Below are 19,350 nucleotides of genomic sequence, written 5' to 3'. Positions count from 1 at the left end.
GGAGTTAAAGGGCCTGGGATTCACTCCAGCTCTGCTTTGATTTACTGAATGAGTTCTTTCTGGGCCTCAGTTCTTCCTCTATAAAATGAAGGACACAGTTCTAACTCTTAATTTCTTCGAAAGCCTCTAAGAGGGAGAAATTCCAGGCACAGAGGAGCCATCCATTCACATTTATTTTGCATTTCCTGCTGCCCCACCACCTCTCTGAGCCCTAGGAGTAAACAGTGCCCAGGGGGACTTTAAGAGACAGCTTTACAGAGATCAGAGCAGGGAGGGAGGGAGGGAGGCAGGGAGGCTGGCAGGGAGACTGTGTGCAGAGTCCTTGGTGCTCCTTCCCTAGCAGACACTTTGCCTACGTCTCTCCTCCCATCCACCCGAGCTGCCCTGGAGAGGTGAGCTGAGACTTCTCTCTTCCCTCACAGAGGACTGAAGGATTTGGAGCCCATTCATAGCTTCAAGATCATACCCTACCCTCTTATAAGGGTATAGATATTTGCAGTAGGAGAAACTGTCTATAATCTAAGTTTAGAGATATTCTCCGCATTCTCCTTCTGTCCCCAAACCCATCTATAGCTCTTGGTGCCTGAACTCCACTACCCTGAGCTTTACTCTAAGGTTCCTAGCCAGGCATCTTCTGAAACTTTTGTGCCGAGTGATTAACTCATACTGCATTATTCTCAGAGGGCAGTGGATAAAAGGTAGAGGAAAAAGGAGAGAGCTTTTGGTTGGGAAACTGAAAGCCGGAAGACAGTATGGAAAAAGGGCCACCACAGAGCTTAAATGTCCCTCTTCATCACCACTCTCTTGATTGCTATTTATTCAGTGCCTGTCTAGCTCCAGGGTCCTGAACATGAATTTTAAATGTCTGCACATTTTTTTTCTATGCAACAGATGTGAAAACAGGGTATGAAGAAGTGAACTAAATGCAAAGCTGGTAAATGGAAAAGTTGATATCAAAACTCAGCTACTACATGTTCACTTATCTAAATTTATTCTACACTGAAAAATGCAGCACATCACACCTTCTTCCTCAGTTAGTTTATTTATCTATGCAATCATTATTAATTGGCTAGAACTAGAGCTGGTAATATCTAAGTCCTATTCTAGGGCTCTATGCCCGGTGAATTGTCTAAGTATTGAGGTCAAAATGAGAAGAAAAACAGACAATTGTGGGAGCACATAGTTTATTGGGGGAGAAAGATACTAATCAAATAACTAAACACATATAATAACTCACCAAGATTCTGAAGTGTGATAAGAGTTATGAAGAGGAGTATGTGTGGCGATGTAGAATAGGGATGTACAACCATGAGCAGAAAAGAAATGCAGAGAGTAATAGGAAGATGACAAGTCCCCAGGGATCGATGATGCTGTGTGCCATTCATGGGAAGGAAAACTGAATTCTTATTTCACAGGATAAGGGAAGCCCTTGGAAGATTTTCAGTAGGAGCATAACACCATTTTATTTCTATTATAAACAATTTGGCTGCTTTGTGGAGAACAGATTAGGAAGGGCATGGCACTAAGCTGGATGATCGACAAGGGATGTCCTGCAGACATCCTGGTTAATGATGCCAAGGGATCAGTTACAGGTGGAAGAGGAGCCAGAGCTGAGTATATTTTGGAAAGGTGGTAAAAGATTCATTAGATCTGGGAATGGGGGAGGATGAGAGAAGATGCCTCCTAGAGTTGTCTGGCTTAAGCACACAGATAGATGGTGGTAGACTTTAATGAGATAGTAAATATAGGAGAGAATTAAGCATGGTGCGTAACAGCAAGTTCAACTTGCATTTGTTACATTTGAGAAGCTGATGAGCTATTACAAATGGTAGTCCAACAGGGAGTTGGATGCTTGAGCCCACAGCTAGAAGAGAAGTCTGAGCCACAGACATAAATTTGGGATCATTCCCATGCAGAGGAGAGATAAGAAGGACATTATGAGTAGAAAATAATTTTGAAGATAACAGTTATGAAAGAGAGTAGAGAAATGAGTGATTACTAGGACAGTATGTGAGGGCAATAGAAAGGGTTTTGTTGATGGTGTTAGTTTGTTTACCACAATAGCAGATCCTGAACTGATCCTCAGTATGGAAGAAGTTGGTGTGGGGTGGAATACGTCTGAAACTGGTAGGAGTGACCCAGAGCCCTGCTTCTCAAGCTTGGCCGCCTATTGGGAGGGAAATGTAAAAGCAATACTGATTCTGTGTCACACTGCCAGACACGCTGATTTGACTGGTATGAGTGTGGCCCAGGCAAAGGAGTTTAGTTCCTCTAAAGAAGTTAATATACAGCACAGTTTGAGAATCATTAATCTAAACAGAGAAAAAAACAAGGCAGTACAGGAGAGGAAACCCAAGAGGAATCAGGAGTGCAGGAGCATGAACTTCCGGACCTTTGGTGAGTAAGGGAGGGGCTCAGGCAATGAAGGCAGGCCGAGGAGGCTCAGTGACTGACGCCTGAGTGCGGGCGAGAGAGGGGACCCTCAGAGATGAAAAAGCCATCGTTTGCACAACAGGAAGCACATTAGTCAGTGGAGTCGGTGGACAGTACAAAGGAAAGACCCATGGAAGACATTCTATACCCCACTTCTTGAAGAAGGTGGTGGCTAAGACCTGGTAGGGAGAAAGAGCAAAATCTTTCACATTCATTGGAGAAAGGTTTGATTTTCCTGTAATAAATACAGATATAGGAAAAACAAGGGATAATGTCCAGAAAAAGAATCATAGGATTTTTCTCAGGGAAGGATTTGGAGCCCAAGACTCATCTGTGGATGTGGTCAGACTGCAGAAGGCCTGAGATGAACCAGTGTCCCCTAGCCTGCACCTTCCTGACTCTTTCATGATCTTTAGTATGGAGTCTAAGTATCATTGTCCCCTCTACCCTGAGGTCAGTGATCACCTGGTCTTTGTGTCTTCCACTATGTGATCATACTTCACCAAAACCACTTGGGGACCCTCTTGGAGAGTTTTGGGATGAATATCTCTCATGCTGCCAGCTTCACACTAACTGCAGGCCTGGAGCCCTGTCTAACTGCCCTGCTCTTGCTGCTTTATGCTGTGTCCATCCTAGGCAACATCCCAATCCTCTTCATCATAAAGGAGGAGCATAGCCTGCACCAGCCAATGTACTATTTCCTGTCTCTGCAGTCTGTCAATGACCTGGGTGTGTCCTTTTCTACGTTGCCCACTTACTGGCAGCCTTGTGCTTTCCATGCCCTGGGAACTGCCTTTGATGCCTGTCTGACCCAGATGTTCTTCACCCACTTTATCTCCTGGACAGAGTGTGGGATTCTGCTTACCATGAGTTTTGACCAGTATGTGGCCACCTATAATCCCCTGCAGTTCTTACTGAGAGTCACGTGGCTTATATGGGCATATACACCATCACCTGCAGCTTCTGCATGGTCTTCCCACTGCCTTTTCTTCTGAAGAGCCTGCCCTTCTATAAAGCCAATGTGCTAGTCCATCCCTACTGCTTACATCTCTACTGATCCCCCTGCTCTGTGGCGATACCAGCATCAACAGCATGTATGGACTGTTCATTGTCATCTCTGCCTTTGGAGGATGAGGAGAAGGCTCATCCTCCTCTCCTACTTGCTCATACTGCATTCTGTGCTGACCATCGCCTTCCAGGAGGAACAGTTTAAGACACTCAACATGTGCGCGCCACACATCTGTGTTGTGCTCATCTTCTATGTGCCCATGGTTGGTGTGCCTATGGTTCATCAATTTGGGATGTACGCCCCCGAGTTTGTGTACAAGTTCACATCCCTGGTATATTTCTTTGTGCCCCCAATGTACAACCCAATTATCTATTCCATCAAGACTAAGATTAGTAGGAGGCTTCACAAGATGTTGTTTGGACATAAGCACTAATTAGAAGGGACCACGTGGAAAGTCAGGTACCTTAGGAGCTTGCTGTTACTGTTGATTTTGGGGTATATGAGGCTTGTCTGGAGTGTTTCGATCTCCTTCTATAAACTGACCTGCAATTGGGCACCTGCCATTAGTTGTATGGGATGGCCAGACTATAACCTATTAACTCAAAACCTCACACTGCCTTACAGTGCAATTAACTATGCTGCAGGTTGCCATAAACGAGTTTTCTCAGACCTAATGAGGAACAATCTTCAATTAGTCCCTCTTATTTGTCCACGTATACTAGTGACATCTATGCTTTCAAGTAAGTCCCCAAAACAGACAAAACTAGTGCAAGTATATAAACCATGGTATGACTGGGGATTATGTTACTTGAGATCATAGGTATCATAAGATACTTTTGAAAGGAATACTTCTGAATATCTAAAAATTAGGTACACAGTAGCTGTGACCTTTTTTTGTAAGTAAGAGGATTCCTGAGTCCTTCAAAATGGAACATACACGCTTGCCATTCTGACTATGCGGTGAAACCCATGTAACACCTGAAATCCTGAAGTTTAAAACAAGGAGAAAAGTATTCTGGAAAAATATCCTATGTTGCCATGTCCTGGGTGTGACTGAGGGGAGGATTAACTTTCTTCTAGGGAGCTAGCAGGCACTCTAAGTGGAAGCTTATAGACACTAGTGACTGATGGTGGAGGAAGTCTGATTCAGAGGCAATGGCAGTTTGGTCCATGATTTTCTGGAACATGGACTTTCATGGCCTGTAGTCAGCACCCAAGCCCAGAGGCTTCAGCACGCCCCAGAGCAGAGGAGAGGTAGCTGAAGAGTATCAGGAAATTCACATCCCTGGGGAGTAACAGCTACTAAGATAGGAATCCTCTGCAAATTCATTCAAAGCACACACAACTCAGACCACACAGGCATGTGGAAGCTTAGCAGAGATAAACACAATGGTGTGGGGACCTTCCTGGCCAGTGGCATAATTTAAGTTTGCTGGATGATGGGAGAAAGCAGACTCCAGGGCAAAACACTGTAATTTTTCTAAGAACGATCCCTTTCTGTGTTTTTTTTTTCCTTCTCAAAGGATCGTGAAATAACTTTTCTAAAAGAAAGCTGTAAGGATTGAGCGACATGATGTCCTGTATATAACAGCACTATGAAATCTCCTCCAAACCCCTTCTGAATGCCAAATTAACCAACCATAACAAAAACCGCACCCCAAAAACAGAAAAACCTAGAGATAACATTTTCAACAATATTAGGTGACAGGGAAATCTCAAGTGTTCTAGGACAAAGTAGGTATAGCTAAACCGCCAGGTTAGAAACTCAGTGGTAGGGAAGCGTGCAGTGGAGGGGAATAATAAATCTTACTCCAACAAGAAATGAAGACAAAGCAAAAGAAAAAAAAGTCATAAATACTCACCCCCACTACTCTTAGCAGAAACCTGGGCAGATGGCTTTGAGAATGACAGGTGAAGCTGGGAACAATCTTGATAAGGGCCATGTCCTTGTGCACCTAAGAAGATCATGGAGCGCTGTGGAGGTCTGCCATTTGAGAACCTCAGGATTGTTCAGCAAATAAGCTTGTACAAATGGATTTAACTTCATCCTGAAAAATACCACATAAAACGGATACAGATCAGTTGAGTAAAAGAAGTTGCTGATGACAGATAAAAAGGCTATAGAGGAAGCCAGTGCAGAAAGCACAGTGGCAGCTAAATAAAATTTCTCAGAGTATCCTCAGAAGACAGGCCTGTAGAGCTCAAAGGCGAGAGCAGAGGGAGGGAGCTAAACCTCCTCTAGAAATGGCTTAGCTCCCGGATACAGAAGCGGCCTCAAAAAGAGGTGTTACTTTGAGCTGTTTGCACAACAGAGGGAGCTCTGGAACCGCAAAGCTGCAAGAACTACCCTGCCAACCCCTCCCAGTCCAGAGAATCTTCCTCCCAGTCACCGTGGAAAAGCATCCTTCTTCACATATGGGGATGAAGAGTGCACATAAGCTAACTCTATAAACAGTTATGAGCAAAAATGAAATTTAAAAAGTCAAGGACAAAGATTAGCCTATGGAACTTAGGGTCATGCTTACAATGAGAAAATGGGATTGGTCTTTCTTTACTTTTTAAAAAAATCTTTTTATTACCTAATGCTTCAGTAATCTATTTCCGAATATCAGAAATCACATGGCAGACATATTTCCAAGTATTTTTTAGGCTTCTCTTCATCTCTTAATCTCAGCTACAGAACTGAAAAGTCACAGAAGCAGGTATGAGGATGGGAAGAGTGAGTACCTCCATAACACTGAAAGTATTTCTATCATCATTTTGTGCAATAATCCCTTGTTTATTCACTTAGCAAACCCACATGGAATGCCTTGCACTGGCCAAGCTCTGTGCTAAGCATGGGATGTGGAAATGACTTGAGCCTGGTTCCTGATAATGAAAGCATGTGACCTTGGGAGATGTACCCTTGTGTGTGTCTCAATAGTTGAATACAGATGTGCTGAACTAAGTTATGAATAAATAAGGAGTCACTGCACAGAACAGTGACAGCAATCTCTTTGAGCGTTATAGAAGTACCCACTTTCCAGCTGAGATGCAAGCACATGTGTGCATACACGCACACAGCCTGTTTATACTGACTATAAATTATAGAGAAATTTGTTGAGACACGGAATTAAAACTATTTCCTTGATATAGAAAAAATAATCCATTGTGTGTGTGCATTTTCCAGCTTCATAATAAATATTGACCCATTCTCTAATAGACTTGACAAAAAAAGCTTTTTTTCTGAAATTCTATTTGTTCAAACTAGTAAAATAAATATTTAAATAATGTACTGACATCTAAGTAAATGATAAATTTTTAGAAGCCTGTTTATAATATTTTTGTGTCAACTAAAGGCTGACAGGTTTAAAAAATTATACTGAGAATACATCAGGATTGATTTAAAAATAGTGCCCAGTTGTGCAGTCTATACCCGAGTTGTGTCTTATTACTGTCTTTTGCCCTAATAATCATACACTTGTTTTTCTGCATTATTTGTAAAAACATTCTTGTAGATATTTGGATCCCGAATGTTGAACAGTATTTCCTGTTGAATGCAACCATTAATCTGTATACCTTGCTGAATAACTGACATGGGGCTTATTTCCAATCTAGTGTCTGTAACCCAATTTTACAGTTTTGAATATATCTGTTGAGCAGGAATTGCTTTGAGTTTCAGATTTATTTTACTTGCCTCTTTCATACTGAGTCAAAGATATGTTTATTAAGTAGCTGACTCTCAAGTGTTTGTGTTAAAATCCACAATAGATTTTGTTTTCCCAATGTCCTGACAAATATAGAAAAGACCACACAGCACTGTCACTTATAAGCTGTTTAGCATTTACACAGGAGTTTGTCTCAGTCAGAGACATTGGGCTTGACTATTGAGACAAATAATTAAAGCTGACTCAGAGCCATTGTTGCTTATTGTCTGCCTTTCATTGTAACAATACACATTGTCACTCAGGAAGCTTACTGACCTCTGTGTGAAATAAGGGATATTTGTGTTACATGCATAATCTTGTGCTTCCAGGCCTTTGTTCTACTCTGACACAGTTTGCATGCACATTTACTATGTTTCCACCAGAGAACTCCTCCACCACACGGCAGCCATTCAAAATGTGGTGTAGCTTGGGAAGGGAGTATTTAAAAGGAATATGTAGTCAGTAAACACATCCCAGGAGACTTTGGCATGTCTCGTCCATCTCTCTTCAGCTAGTTTCTCTCACAAACCCTAGTAACTAATTTCATAACCACTGAGCTCTCAAAACTAACAGCATGCCTGCCACATTGTAGTTTCAATAAACACTGTTGAATGTATAAATAAAATGAATGAGCTGTTTTGCTTTACAGGCAAACGAACTAAAAGCAAAACTTGTAAAGAAAATCGTTTGCAACCTGAATTATATCCACTCCCTCCAAACATCTCCACGTGTTTTTAAACCTGGGGTCAAGTAAAAGACAGTGACCAAATATCTCTGCCAGGAGGAATGAAGGTTGAGAAACACCTTAGGGAGAACTTTTCCTGAGCACCATGGCTGGCAGGAAGTGATGTAAAATCAGGATGGTTCAGTAACCAGCTCTGTTCTTTGCATTTTTATTAGTTGAGATGCTTTTCTTCTAAGCTTGTAATAAAGCCTCCACACCCCAATGCTTTGGGTGAAGGGTGCATGGCTCCAGAAACGTAGAGAGTTTTGTCTGGATATTATCCTTTACATTTGAAGAATGTTGGAGGCTTATGCAAATGTCACTGAAATATCAGGTATTTCGATGCTGCGACAGTTTCCAGGCTCCTTGGGAGCTTCCCTGGTGAAATCTGTAACTGGTCCTCTTACGTGGAGGGCAGGGAGTCGGGGAGGGACGGACGGGAGAGGCAAGCGCTCCAGAGGGGCAGCTGGCGGGCTCAGCATACCGGGACCCTACTCACCGGGCGTGCGCCAGCGGCCGCAGGACCAGAAGCTCCGCACACCTGCCACCAGAACGTTCAGAGCTTTCGCGGAGGACCTCACTGGGTTCAGAACGGTTCCACGAGGCACTGTGCTCTGAGGGCAGAGACCGGAAATGGCCGTGGCTGCGGGGATGGTGGGCGGGACAAACGTTTCAGGGCCGGAAGCCGGTGAAGAGCCTCCGACGCCCCAGACCCAGCGCACGGGGTCATCTCCGCGACCCTTTCACATTGTAAGGTGTCTCATGAGTCACACAGGGACAAACTAACTAAATGGAATAATCACTTAATGGTTAATTTATCTCCTTTATTTATTTGATAAACAAGTTTTCCATTAGTAATAGAAGAAAAAGGGGAAAAGAACACTTCATATTCTAAATATGAGCCAAACCACATCTGCCCACCCCTAGCGGGACACATCCCAAAACCAAATCAGCATTTCTGACATCATGCTGAGTTACTGCTCGCACAGTAGAGCTCCTCTCCCCTGCAGAGGGTAATTCCTTGCTGTGATCCTAATTGAGGTTAGCAAGATGATAATTCACGAAGTGATTGTTGGCCTCATAAGCTGTTTGTAGTTTCTATGAAACCTGGACGATTTAGGGGCACATATTCCACTCAGCTGTCTGGGGGGCATCTTCTGGTTGTTTGTACGCAAATGTACAATTGCAAACAAATAGATCCCTCTTACCTGGAAATGAAAGAACAATACAGGGTCTGAGTCTACCCTGCATTGGCATAGTTAGGAAACGTGTCCTGTTAATAATGGAGTATTAGATGCTCTCCTGATGAGCAATTAACTCAGAAGATAAACTCTCCATGCCCCTGCTCCTACGTGTTCTGTAAAAGGGTTTCTGAGGGAAGAGCACTCCTCACCCAACTGAACTGTAACCTCAGCAGCCCAGTGTCTTGTCCTAGCAGAGCTGATGGGGTCTGGAGATGGCTTTGCTGTGGCAGGGCTGGGCCTCTTGGTGGCATTCAGCAAGTGAGACTGATAGCCATGCCCAGCGGCCTGACCATCACCGTCTTCTACCGGGCTTTCCTTTCTGAAGCTTCTCTCACTTCCTGGGCTCACAGAAATCAATTCCATAGAAGTCCACACAATATGGATTTTGTTTTTTCGATTTTGTATTAGTTTCTAGTTATATTTACTTTCCTCTGAGTCTTATTATGAGGCACAGAGATCAAGAATCCCTTCCTTTCATATCTCTTCTTCTGGTTTCTTCTCTCTCTCATTACCCCCCGCCAACAGGGACCCTTCAGGATGAGATATGCACCCATGACAAGGTGAGCCAAAGGCATGATCTTTACTACTCAGAGATTATTTTTTCCACAAACCTCAAAATAATCCCCTTGCAAGTTCAGCTCAACTATGTTCAGTTTTTAATATTCTTGGGCTAGAGGCAGACCTAAGGGGCCTAAAATAAAAGAAGTATAGTAATTTCTTTTTTCCTTTTTATTAGTCTGAAATCCAAGTATTTTACCTTTTCAATAAGGAAACATAGTGAATTCAAAGAAAAGCTCATTAAAATTAAAAGATGTAAAATAAAGTTTCTACTTAAGGCCAAAGCCAGGCTTATCCTAGGCCTTCTTAGGATGGAATCTGCAGGAATGGCCCTAAGTGTTTCTTAAGGCATCTCCTCTGGATCACATATTATCTGAATTACTCTGAAGAAACCTAATGGTGCTTTTTCCCCATCCCTTGCAAACAAGCAGCATTTCTAATTGATGGTGGAGAAAAAAGGGAGGAAATAAAGTGCAGAGGAGCACGAGGCTTTCAGGAGGATCACTCCCCTGCCCCTTGTCCTTTCTCCTATTGTTCTAGTGGGCTTCACACTTAGGGCTGTGATCATATGGCTGTATTCCTCTCTCTCCCTGGGGTGAGAATCAATGAGAGTTTTCCTTATATTCATAGAGCAGTTCCCAAGCCTTGCTTTTGCATCTATATAGTCGTTTAAAACTAAACTCAAAAGGCATAATCAATTATGATGATAATTATTATTTGATGTTGCAATATAGAGCTTCTTCTATAAATCAGAAAGGTCATTATTTAAATTGGCAGAAGATCATACTCTGACTCTATCAACAAATGACTCAATTATTTTCCATTTAAGGTCATGCTGAGTTACGTGATTCAATCATGCCCTAAAATAATTTATTTAGTAGACAAGGACACATATATTATGAGTCTCTTACTGTACTTCTGTGCATTTTTGGAAAACTGAATCCCAAATTCTTACTTTATCTCCATTGAGAAATAGGCCTCTTCCTCTTGCACCTGACACTTCTCCTTGATATTTCCTCAGGAAAGCTTTGCACAGAAAGAAAACATCTAGACAACCATATGCTCTGCTGCAGTGAGGTCTCTACTTTAGTTTCTCCAGTCAGTAGGTCAGTCTCCATAGGGCATCTCCCTTAATTTAGTCAAGAAGTAACCCAAAATTAATGAAAATCAGTCCAAGGGAATTCTTATTGTCTGCTACTTCCCTGGAATCAAAGAAAGAGTATGTAAGGAAAATCAATCCAACAGGAGGTCCAGAAGAATCATTGTCTAGTGTCTAAATCATAAATTCTATATTCTGCCTATCCCAGGACTTTTTGGAGCTAGATCGCTAGAGGGCCATAATTTCTGATATCTCCTATTAGAGTGTATAAGAAAAGTAAAGTCCCAGGGATGGAAGAGAGAGAAAAATAGTGTACTTAGTACAATGTCAAAAAAAAATGTTGTGGTTCAGCTGTTGAATATTGTTTTCCTATGGATGGGCAGATAAATGAAGCAGAGAGAAATCTGGAGTTTCTTCTAGATATTAACCTCTACCAGATTTCCTGGGTCATATTTGTTCCTGTACCTTCTTTTTTTTTTTCTTTTTCTCAGTGCTTATTTGTTTAGTATAGGTAACTGTTCATATGTCTCATGGAAAGTTCTGACAGTCTTTCACAGTTCACTTTGTAAAGTTAAAGCAACTCATGAATGTTTGAAAATAACAGTGGTGGTGAAAGCAAAGATAACTATGGTAATGTTAATTTTGATGCCAATAGACACAGTTATTGTAGTGGTTAGGGACAAATACTGGAGACAGACTAGTATTGATTGAATCTCCTCTGGATCACATATTATCTGTGTTACTCTGAACAACTTAATTTTCAACACCTCATAAGACTGTTACGAAGATTAAATGAATGTACACCAATAATTTAGAATGGAACTTGGCACTTTTAAGACTCAACATATGAACTATTATATTAGTAATAGTATTATAGAAAACAATTCCTAGCTTGATCTTCTGTAAAATTTTATCTAATCACTCAGTTGCCACCAATATTCTTTCTATAAATGCCATTGGTGTTTGTTGAATGCACTGTGCATTTTGTGTTACAAATCCTGCAATTCTACTTCCTGATCTTTACTTTTCCCCCAGGACACAGATCTATCTTATTCTTAATGATGATGAAAATGGCAGTGATGTTGATGATTCTAACACCATGGATGACAGTCTATAACTACAATAACCATCAGATTTTAAAGCCAAATGTGAAAGTCACATTTTGATCTGGTGAAACATACGGACAATGGCTCGGCGGATCTCCTTTGTCTTAACACTATAAATGAGAGGGTTTAGCACAGGAGGTACGAAGAGGTAAACATTGGACATGAGGACATGTATGTAGCGTGGAGCATGTTTTCCAAAGCGATGCACTGTGGAGACCCCAATCATTGGCACATAAAATGCAAGTACAGCCAAGATATGTGACACACATGTGTTCAGCACTTTGAAGCGTTCCTCACGGGAGGCAATGGCCATGACTGAGTGCAGAATGAGCACATAAGAGAAGAAGATAAAAAATAGGTCCATGCCAAAGGTGGATACAAGAACGAAGAGTCCATAGATGCTGTTGATAGTGATATCAGCACAGGCCAGCTTCATCATGTCTGGGTGCAGGCAGTAAGAGTGGGAAAGAACATTGGATCTGCAGAAAGGCAGCCTCTTGATGAGGAAGGGAAGAGGAAAGAGGCTGATGAAGCTCCGAGCAGTCACAGCTAAGCCCATTCCAGCAATGACTTCATTAGTGAGCACGGTGGCATAGCGCAAGGGATCACAAATGGCCACATAGCGGTCAAAGCTCATGGCCAGCAGAATCCCCGACTCCATCATAGAGAAGGAATGAATGAGAAACATCTGGACTAGGCAGGCATTAAAAGTGATGTCTCGGGCATTTAGGCAGAAGGTTCTGAGTACAGTGGGCATTGTGGCCATGGACATGGCCATGTCGCTGAAGGACAGCATGGACAGGAAGTAGTACATGGGCTCATGAAGACTAGGCTCCCCTTGCACTGCCTGCAGGATCACTGTGTTGCCCACAAGGGACGCAGCATACATCACACAGAGGGGCCCTGCTAGCCAGGAATGAGAGCTCTCCAGATCAGGGATACCAGTTAGGAGGAAGGAATCAGGGTGGGTGACGTTGAACAATCCCATGGCAGGAGGAATCCCAGGTCACTTTCCAGGCTCAGACCTTTTGACTTGGAGGTTTCTGAGTTTCGCTTCCTAGAGGACAAGAAGCCAGGGAGTAAAAGGCAGTGGGAGATGTTTTTATTGCAAACTGATACATCAATGAAATCACTGGCTTGGGGAAAATGCAGGTAAACTTCTTTTCTTCATACTTTATGTTTATCAGGCTACAGGCTGGGCTAATATTTCCCTCTGTTTTGTGGAAGAAGGAAGACATTGACATGCTTCCTAAATGACAATTAGTTACACAGAAAACACTTTCGTTTTTTATCCAAAATTTTATTGTGTTTTAGAATTATCGAGTGAAAATATGTTAACTATAATCCATAGATAGTTATTATAAAAGAACACCAGGAGTTTAAGTTTTCAATAACTCATGAAAGCATTTTAATATTCCCTTGAAAATGTTGTTTAATTCAGAGATTTAATCTGATTTTTTAAATTTAATTTAATTTTATTTAAATTTAAATTAAATTAAATATTAAATTAAATTTAAATTTAATGCTGTCCCTGATTAATGACAGCATTCCCCAGAGCTCGTCTGAATTATGGCATGTGTTGGTCAGGATGGGGAAGGGGCAGTGGGAGGTGGAGGAAACTGCCTGGATATTAGCCTTTCACTGGTAGAATTGCTGCAAAAAAAGCAACAGAGAAACTACGTTTGTGCAAAAGCACAAAGCTGTTCCTGTTTGTGGAAAAATTATGACTTCTTCCCTAACATTCTGTAGGTACACTAACATTCAGCCTGTAGGTGGGCATTTCCAAACACAGACTTTCACCAGCATACATGGTCATATGTATTCTCAAACTCTCCATTATTCACATAGACACATTCATGTGCCTTCACAACAGCCTTGTACTGCCTTCTTCCCATCTTTACTCTTAGAGACATTCACCCAGTCTTTCTCTTTCACAATCTTACAAATATATTCAACACTCCTTCTTGAACTTTATACTCTAACATGCACACTCCCTGTGGTGCTTATGTTCTCAGTCCACATGTGTATATATGCAGCATTTATACATGCATAACACTAGGGTGTACATGCAGATTTGTATACACACACAACACTTCCACCTATGTGTCTGTAGACTCCCACCTGGCCACTCTCATTAACCCACTCGCCCACCCAGAGTGAATATTGCATTCTCTCACAGTTTTTCAAGAAGTGACACTTACTTATTAATTGTTCAATTCTTAGAGGCTTACCCACAACCATTTCTGTGAGAGTGATCATAGTTTTTATTCTCCTGTCATTCTGATGCTCTTGAATCCCCTTCACCTTTATTCTTCCATGATGGGTGAAGGTAGAGAAGTCTAGAAAGCTTTTCACTGGGCATACACGTTTCAGCCTTCTGAGGCACCTTCCTTTGGGAAAAGAAATCCAGAAATATGTACCACTATTTTCCCTTTCTCCTTCCTTTCCAAATTCTAGCAAAGCAAGGCCAGAGCATAATCTTAGAGTCCTTTCTTATGGGAATAGAGGAGTAAGGGCACCTGCATTGCAGCATTATCTGGGAACATTGCTGAATTTTCTCAGGCAATGTGGAACTCAGTTCTCCCTGTGAAAGTGGCCACTTCTGTGTATGACTGATTGCATCCCTTCTGGCCTTAGAGCTTGGTCTGTGCATGGCTGTCTCCCCTCCAGAACTATGATTTCTTGGGCTCCAGGACTGACCAACCTTATTTGTCTCTCATTTCTCCCACTTGACTACAATTTCCATTCTTCATACAAGCCTCATGGAAGGTAATAAAAAAAAAAAACAGAAGAGAAATGAGCCAATGTAAAGGGAACAGAAAGGGAAGGGAAAAGAAAACAGGCTTCAATAAAAGCAGGATTGTATATAGGGCAGGGCAAAGGTCATTCTGGGTACAGAGATCTAAGTTTTAGTATTTGGGGGAAAAAGGCTGCCTGACAATCCCAGGATCACATTCTTTATCATACCCAGTGGCCACTGACCTTATGGGTTGTCTGGATGCATGTTAAGAGAAGAAAACAGTGAGAGAAAACACAAGATTATTGAGCACATGCTATATGCCAGTTACAATGCAAGGAACTCTACATCCATTTGCTCATTTAATCCTTGATGGACATGGAAACTGAGGACCACTGAGGCAAGCTTGCCTCATGGTGCATGACAAGTCAGTGATAAAACCTCAGTTTAAATGAAGAACTGTAAGATCTTCTGGTTTCTTACTGAGATCTTTCAGGCAACATTAAGGTGTTGTAGAAGAAGCTGAAAAGGAAAATAGAGGTATGCCTTCTTGGATGGATATTTCTCAGGTACTCTTGAAAAAGGGTCTTGGCTAAAAGCAGAAATACACAGAAAATGATGCAAAAACTACCTGTTTCTAATTCTGAACACAAGTTTTCCTGCCCCTGGAATGCAGAACTTTTCTTTAACTGAAATGAAGGTGGTTTAGGGTTATGACCCCCAGGTAACACCCTGGGGGTCAGGAGTCCCGGGATTTAACCCTGGCTCTCCGAGCTTTGGAAAATCTACTTCTCTTTCTAGACTTCATGATCCTCTCTCTTACAAATTTTTTACAGGACATATTCGAAGATTCTTTATAGCCCTGATGTTTTATTTTACTTTTTATATTCTGGTAAAGTGAATGCCTAGAAATAAGGTGGAGACAGGGTTTGACAGATGTACAGAAAAGCTTGTCTAATGACCAGAGTTTCTAATCTACATCATGAATAGTGAAAGATTAGAAATGCTTAGCTATTTCCAGTCCGTCTAAAGTTTAGCACTAGCTGATTTCTCCTACTCTTTTAATCATCTTGGAGGACTTTAACATATTTTATCTCAGAATTCCTGAGACAAGACCAAAATTCAGCCATGTGTGCTGGCTCAGCTGTTAGTCTGAGTCCTGGAATAGGTTGTGATGGCTCTGCTCCTATATATCTGAACCTTTTCTGTGCCCTGAGTCCTGCTTTTCTCCCTCAACTTGCAACAATGTTAATGAATCACCATGTAACCCAAGGAGATGACTCTGGAAAGTGAGGGATCTAGAGAAACACATTAATTACCCTAAGTTACAGTCAGTGGCAGTGCCAGGACAAGAGCCCCACGTCCAGGGGCTTTTCCATTGGCTCTGCTCATAATGCTAAGATGTTTGCATCTGATGACCAGACCACCACACAGTCTCTTCCTGTTCACCTCACCTACCCTTCTCCCTAAGGTGAACCCTTTCCTTAGAGCACGCTTCAGGAGAGTCAGCTAGCTCACCCTTCCTGGAGTCAGAACTCACCTTAACACAGACGAGTGAGAGACACAGAGAAACACACCCTCGTCTCAAGCAGCAAAAGTGAATCCGTGCCAGCCACTTTATGCCTCACCCTAAGCCCAGGAGAGAGAGGAGTGATGCTGACGGGGCCTCAAAATGCTTCAGGAAGGTCCCCTGGGGTCCCTTAATGAATACTGAGAATAAAGCGTGTGCTCTTTTAGCTGGAAAATAACTCAGCAACCTGCCAGAACAATTCTCTACTCAGTACGAAACACCATGTTGTGATGGGTGGACAGGCACATAAGACAGGGACTCACTACCTTCTAAAGAGACCCCAGGATTATGTAATATGTTGACCAAGTCAAACAAACAAGGTATAATCAGAGAATAACTAATTTTATTTTTCTTATCCCTTACAATGTGTAGAATAGGGCTAGTTCCTTCTTTTCCTGGGGATGAAAATTCAGTTCCCTGAGATTTATGCTAACATTCACATAATGAGACATCTTTTATGAGTCTGGAGAGTAATCAGAATGCTCAACCTCATGTAATAGTCAAGCTTTCCAGCACTCAGAGTCACAGCCTTTCCTCTTCTCTTATCCCTCATTTGCTGCTAACCATTATTTCTGGCTCTTACTTTAGGGAGAAGAGAGAAGGGACAGGGTTTGATTTATGATTCATTAGTGCTTCAGTCAACTGCTATCATGTTTACTAAGTATGTTACATGTTTAGAGCTGACTTTCATTGGGTGCTTTCATAGATTATTTGAAGAAGCTTCTTCCACCTTCTACTTCTCCACTTGATTTGTACTCATGTATCTGTACTCTATATAGTTGCTTATGACTCCATCCACAACCCAGATCTCCCTGTAGAACCATGTACCCTTTTGGACAAGATCTAAGAAAACACCATGCCAGATCTCTCTGGCATGGAGCCCATCCAGGAAATGGTCAGCCTTCCTCTACTGCAATAGATGCTCTACCCTAAATCAGCAACCACCCTCATTCAATCCTGCCATCAGGATAGCAAGGGAACTTCCCTTTCTCCACTTAGACTGACAGGCATGAACAAGGGCTAGTCTGTTGTCTCTCTTTCTTGAATTTCAGGAAATACATGTGTCCTGAGTAGAATCCCCGATGTCCCCCTTTGATCCGGGTAAGGTGGGAAGCACTTCCCTATTCCTTTCTCTTCAGTGTGGGGAAGTTAGCTCTTTCCAGTGTTATCTCTTCAGAAATCTTTATTTAAACCCTCTAATCATAATTCATTCATGCCTTTAATTAGGGCAGAATTTCTCAACCTTAGCACTATTAACTCAAATACTAAGCCCCAAAGTAACTCAAATGTAAAGTCCACAATATTAATAATGCTAAAGTTGAAAAATTCTGCCCTAATTATGATTATCTTTAAGTATTCTCAATTACATATATTTTTATTAACAAAATATAAATAAATACAAAAGAGACACCAGTGTCAGACTTTATGTTGAACTACCCTATGTTAAGGTACAAATATGAAAACATACATTTTTGATATTCTCAAGTAGGTAAGAATTAGCTCCCTTGCATTGCATTAGTTCCTCTCACTTCCACCTACTATATATCGGTTACTCAATAATATTCACTGAATAAGGAAATGAGTGAATAAATGAATTAGACAAACACCACTCATTGCTAAGTGTCTAGTCCATGCCTAGACTTAAACCTTTCAGGCTTTGACATATGGATCCTGTATTCATATTAGCAGTCCATTAATATATAACAACTTACCAAAAAACTCAGCAGCTTAAAATAATAAACGCTTATTCTCTCACTAAACTATGAAATCTGTGCCTTATTCATTAGGTACCAGGGGTGTAGGAGAGGTTTAATCAGGTGGTTCTGGCTAATATTTTCTCTTGAAGTTTCAGTCAAGCAGTGGGCTTGGGTAGCAGTCTGTGAAGGAACCTGACTGGGTCTGGAGGGTACAATTCCATATTCACACGGCTGTTGGCAGGAGGCTTCAGTTCCTGGTCATATAGTCCTTGCCACAGAGCTGTTCATGACAGAGCTCCCTCCGGAATGAAAGCTCTGAGAGACAAATGCAATGCCGTCTGCCTGTCCTCCTCCCTCCCTCCCTCCTTCCCTCCTTCTCTCCTCCTTCTCTCTTCCCTCCCTCCCTTCCTAAAACCACATCAGTTCCTTTAATTAGGAAGAAATAATGTAAGCAATTGTTAACCAAGCATTAGAGAACCCACAAGACAAAAAGAGAATATACAGACGGTCACTGGAAGTAGCAAATTCAGGAAGTGGTTTCTAACCCTAGGGCTGGAGGAACAAAAAGAGGAGTTTGGAATTACTAATTCTTATGAGGTTAGAGGGGAAGCGCTGCAAAGCTGAAACCCAGAAGAGTGGCACTGTTTCTGTGGTGCTGCAGTCTCAAGAGTTCAGACAGGCAGACTTACTCCTCTGAGAAAGGAAGGGCAGAGGACTTCTCTGGCTTGTTTGGAGGTGTTTAAGAAGTCATCGTAACCAGTTCTGGGAATGTTGAAAAGCTGCAAAATGTAACCAACTAATGCTTCTGGAATTAACCCCTTGTGCTTGGGTGAAGAAGTGTTGCTGGGGCAACACAATAGTCACAGAAAGCAAGTCTTCCTTCCTACTCTAGCTTTCTGGTGCCCCCTATATGTAGACCTTGGGAGCTGGTCAGCCAAGGAGAAATGCAGTTTGCAGAGTCCCAGGCCCAACATCACAAAGAAAAATATGAAAGGTAGGATTGGGACCAAGAAAAAGTAGCATAATAACCATAAGTCAGTGAGTTTAATCATATAATTTGTTTACACAGATTTCAAAAGAGCTGAGAAACTGACCAGCAGATGCTTATACAATCTAGAGATTTGCAACAGCAGGAAGCCACCAATATCCCATTGCTGCAGAGTCTAAGGTGTGCCAGAGCTGGAGCCAAGGTGATCTCAACCAACAGAAGCTGGAAGAGATGCCAGCCCATGCCAGACTCTGCTTTAGGCAGAAGAGTGGAGTGAGTGACATTTGGTCTGTCTGCCAGTGCTTCCCAAGCAACTGATCCATCTGGAAGCCAGCTGACACTGGAGACTGGGTGTCTTGTCTATTGATTTTAGCCCCAGGCAAGTTCAGTATGGATTCAGTGTGACCAAAGAAATGACAGTAAAACATATTTGGGGTGAAAGGGTTTATACCCAACTTTATTTTCACAGTGGCAGGTCAGTCACTAGAATCCTGTCCAC

At 42.0% G+C, this 19,350-nt stretch overlaps 2 protein-coding genes and 1 pseudogene across 3 annotated transcripts in view; 1 reads left to right on the top strand and 2 right to left on the bottom strand.

Moving 5' to 3' along the window:
* The window catches only part of LOC108385358 (olfactory receptor 52B6), a 122,891-nt gene extending 114,401 nt beyond the window's left edge, over positions 1-8,490 (bottom strand). For both annotated transcript variants that reach the window (XR_012122587.1, XM_037000985.2), the window contains exons 1-2: positions 8,352-8,490; positions 5,305-5,490 (exon numbers count right to left, since the gene is read on the bottom strand). The gene's annotated coding sequence lies outside the window, so the exon portion shown is untranslated. The remainder of the gene's footprint in view (positions 1-5,304; positions 5,491-8,351) is intronic.
* Positions 2,973-3,936, top strand: LOC108393381 (olfactory receptor 51I2-like; annotated as a pseudogene).
* Positions 8,491-11,908: 3,418 nt separating the features above from the next.
* Positions 11,909-12,847, bottom strand: LOC108393384 (olfactory receptor 51I2). Its single transcript, XM_017654144.3, has one exon. The coding sequence runs from the start codon at positions 12,845-12,847 to the stop codon at positions 11,909-11,911; it is 939 nt and encodes a 312-aa protein (XP_017509633.3).
* Positions 12,848-19,350: the final 6,503 nt, after the last annotated feature.

Source organism: Manis javanica, chromosome 11 (assembly GCF_040802235.1).
Source record: "Manis javanica isolate MJ-LG chromosome 11, MJ_LKY, whole genome shotgun sequence".
In the NCBI taxonomy this organism is placed as follows: Eukaryota; Metazoa; Chordata; class Mammalia; order Pholidota; family Manidae; genus Manis; species Manis javanica.
Note: the sequence above shows the minus strand (reverse complement) of the source record. Positions and strands in the feature narration are given on the sequence as shown.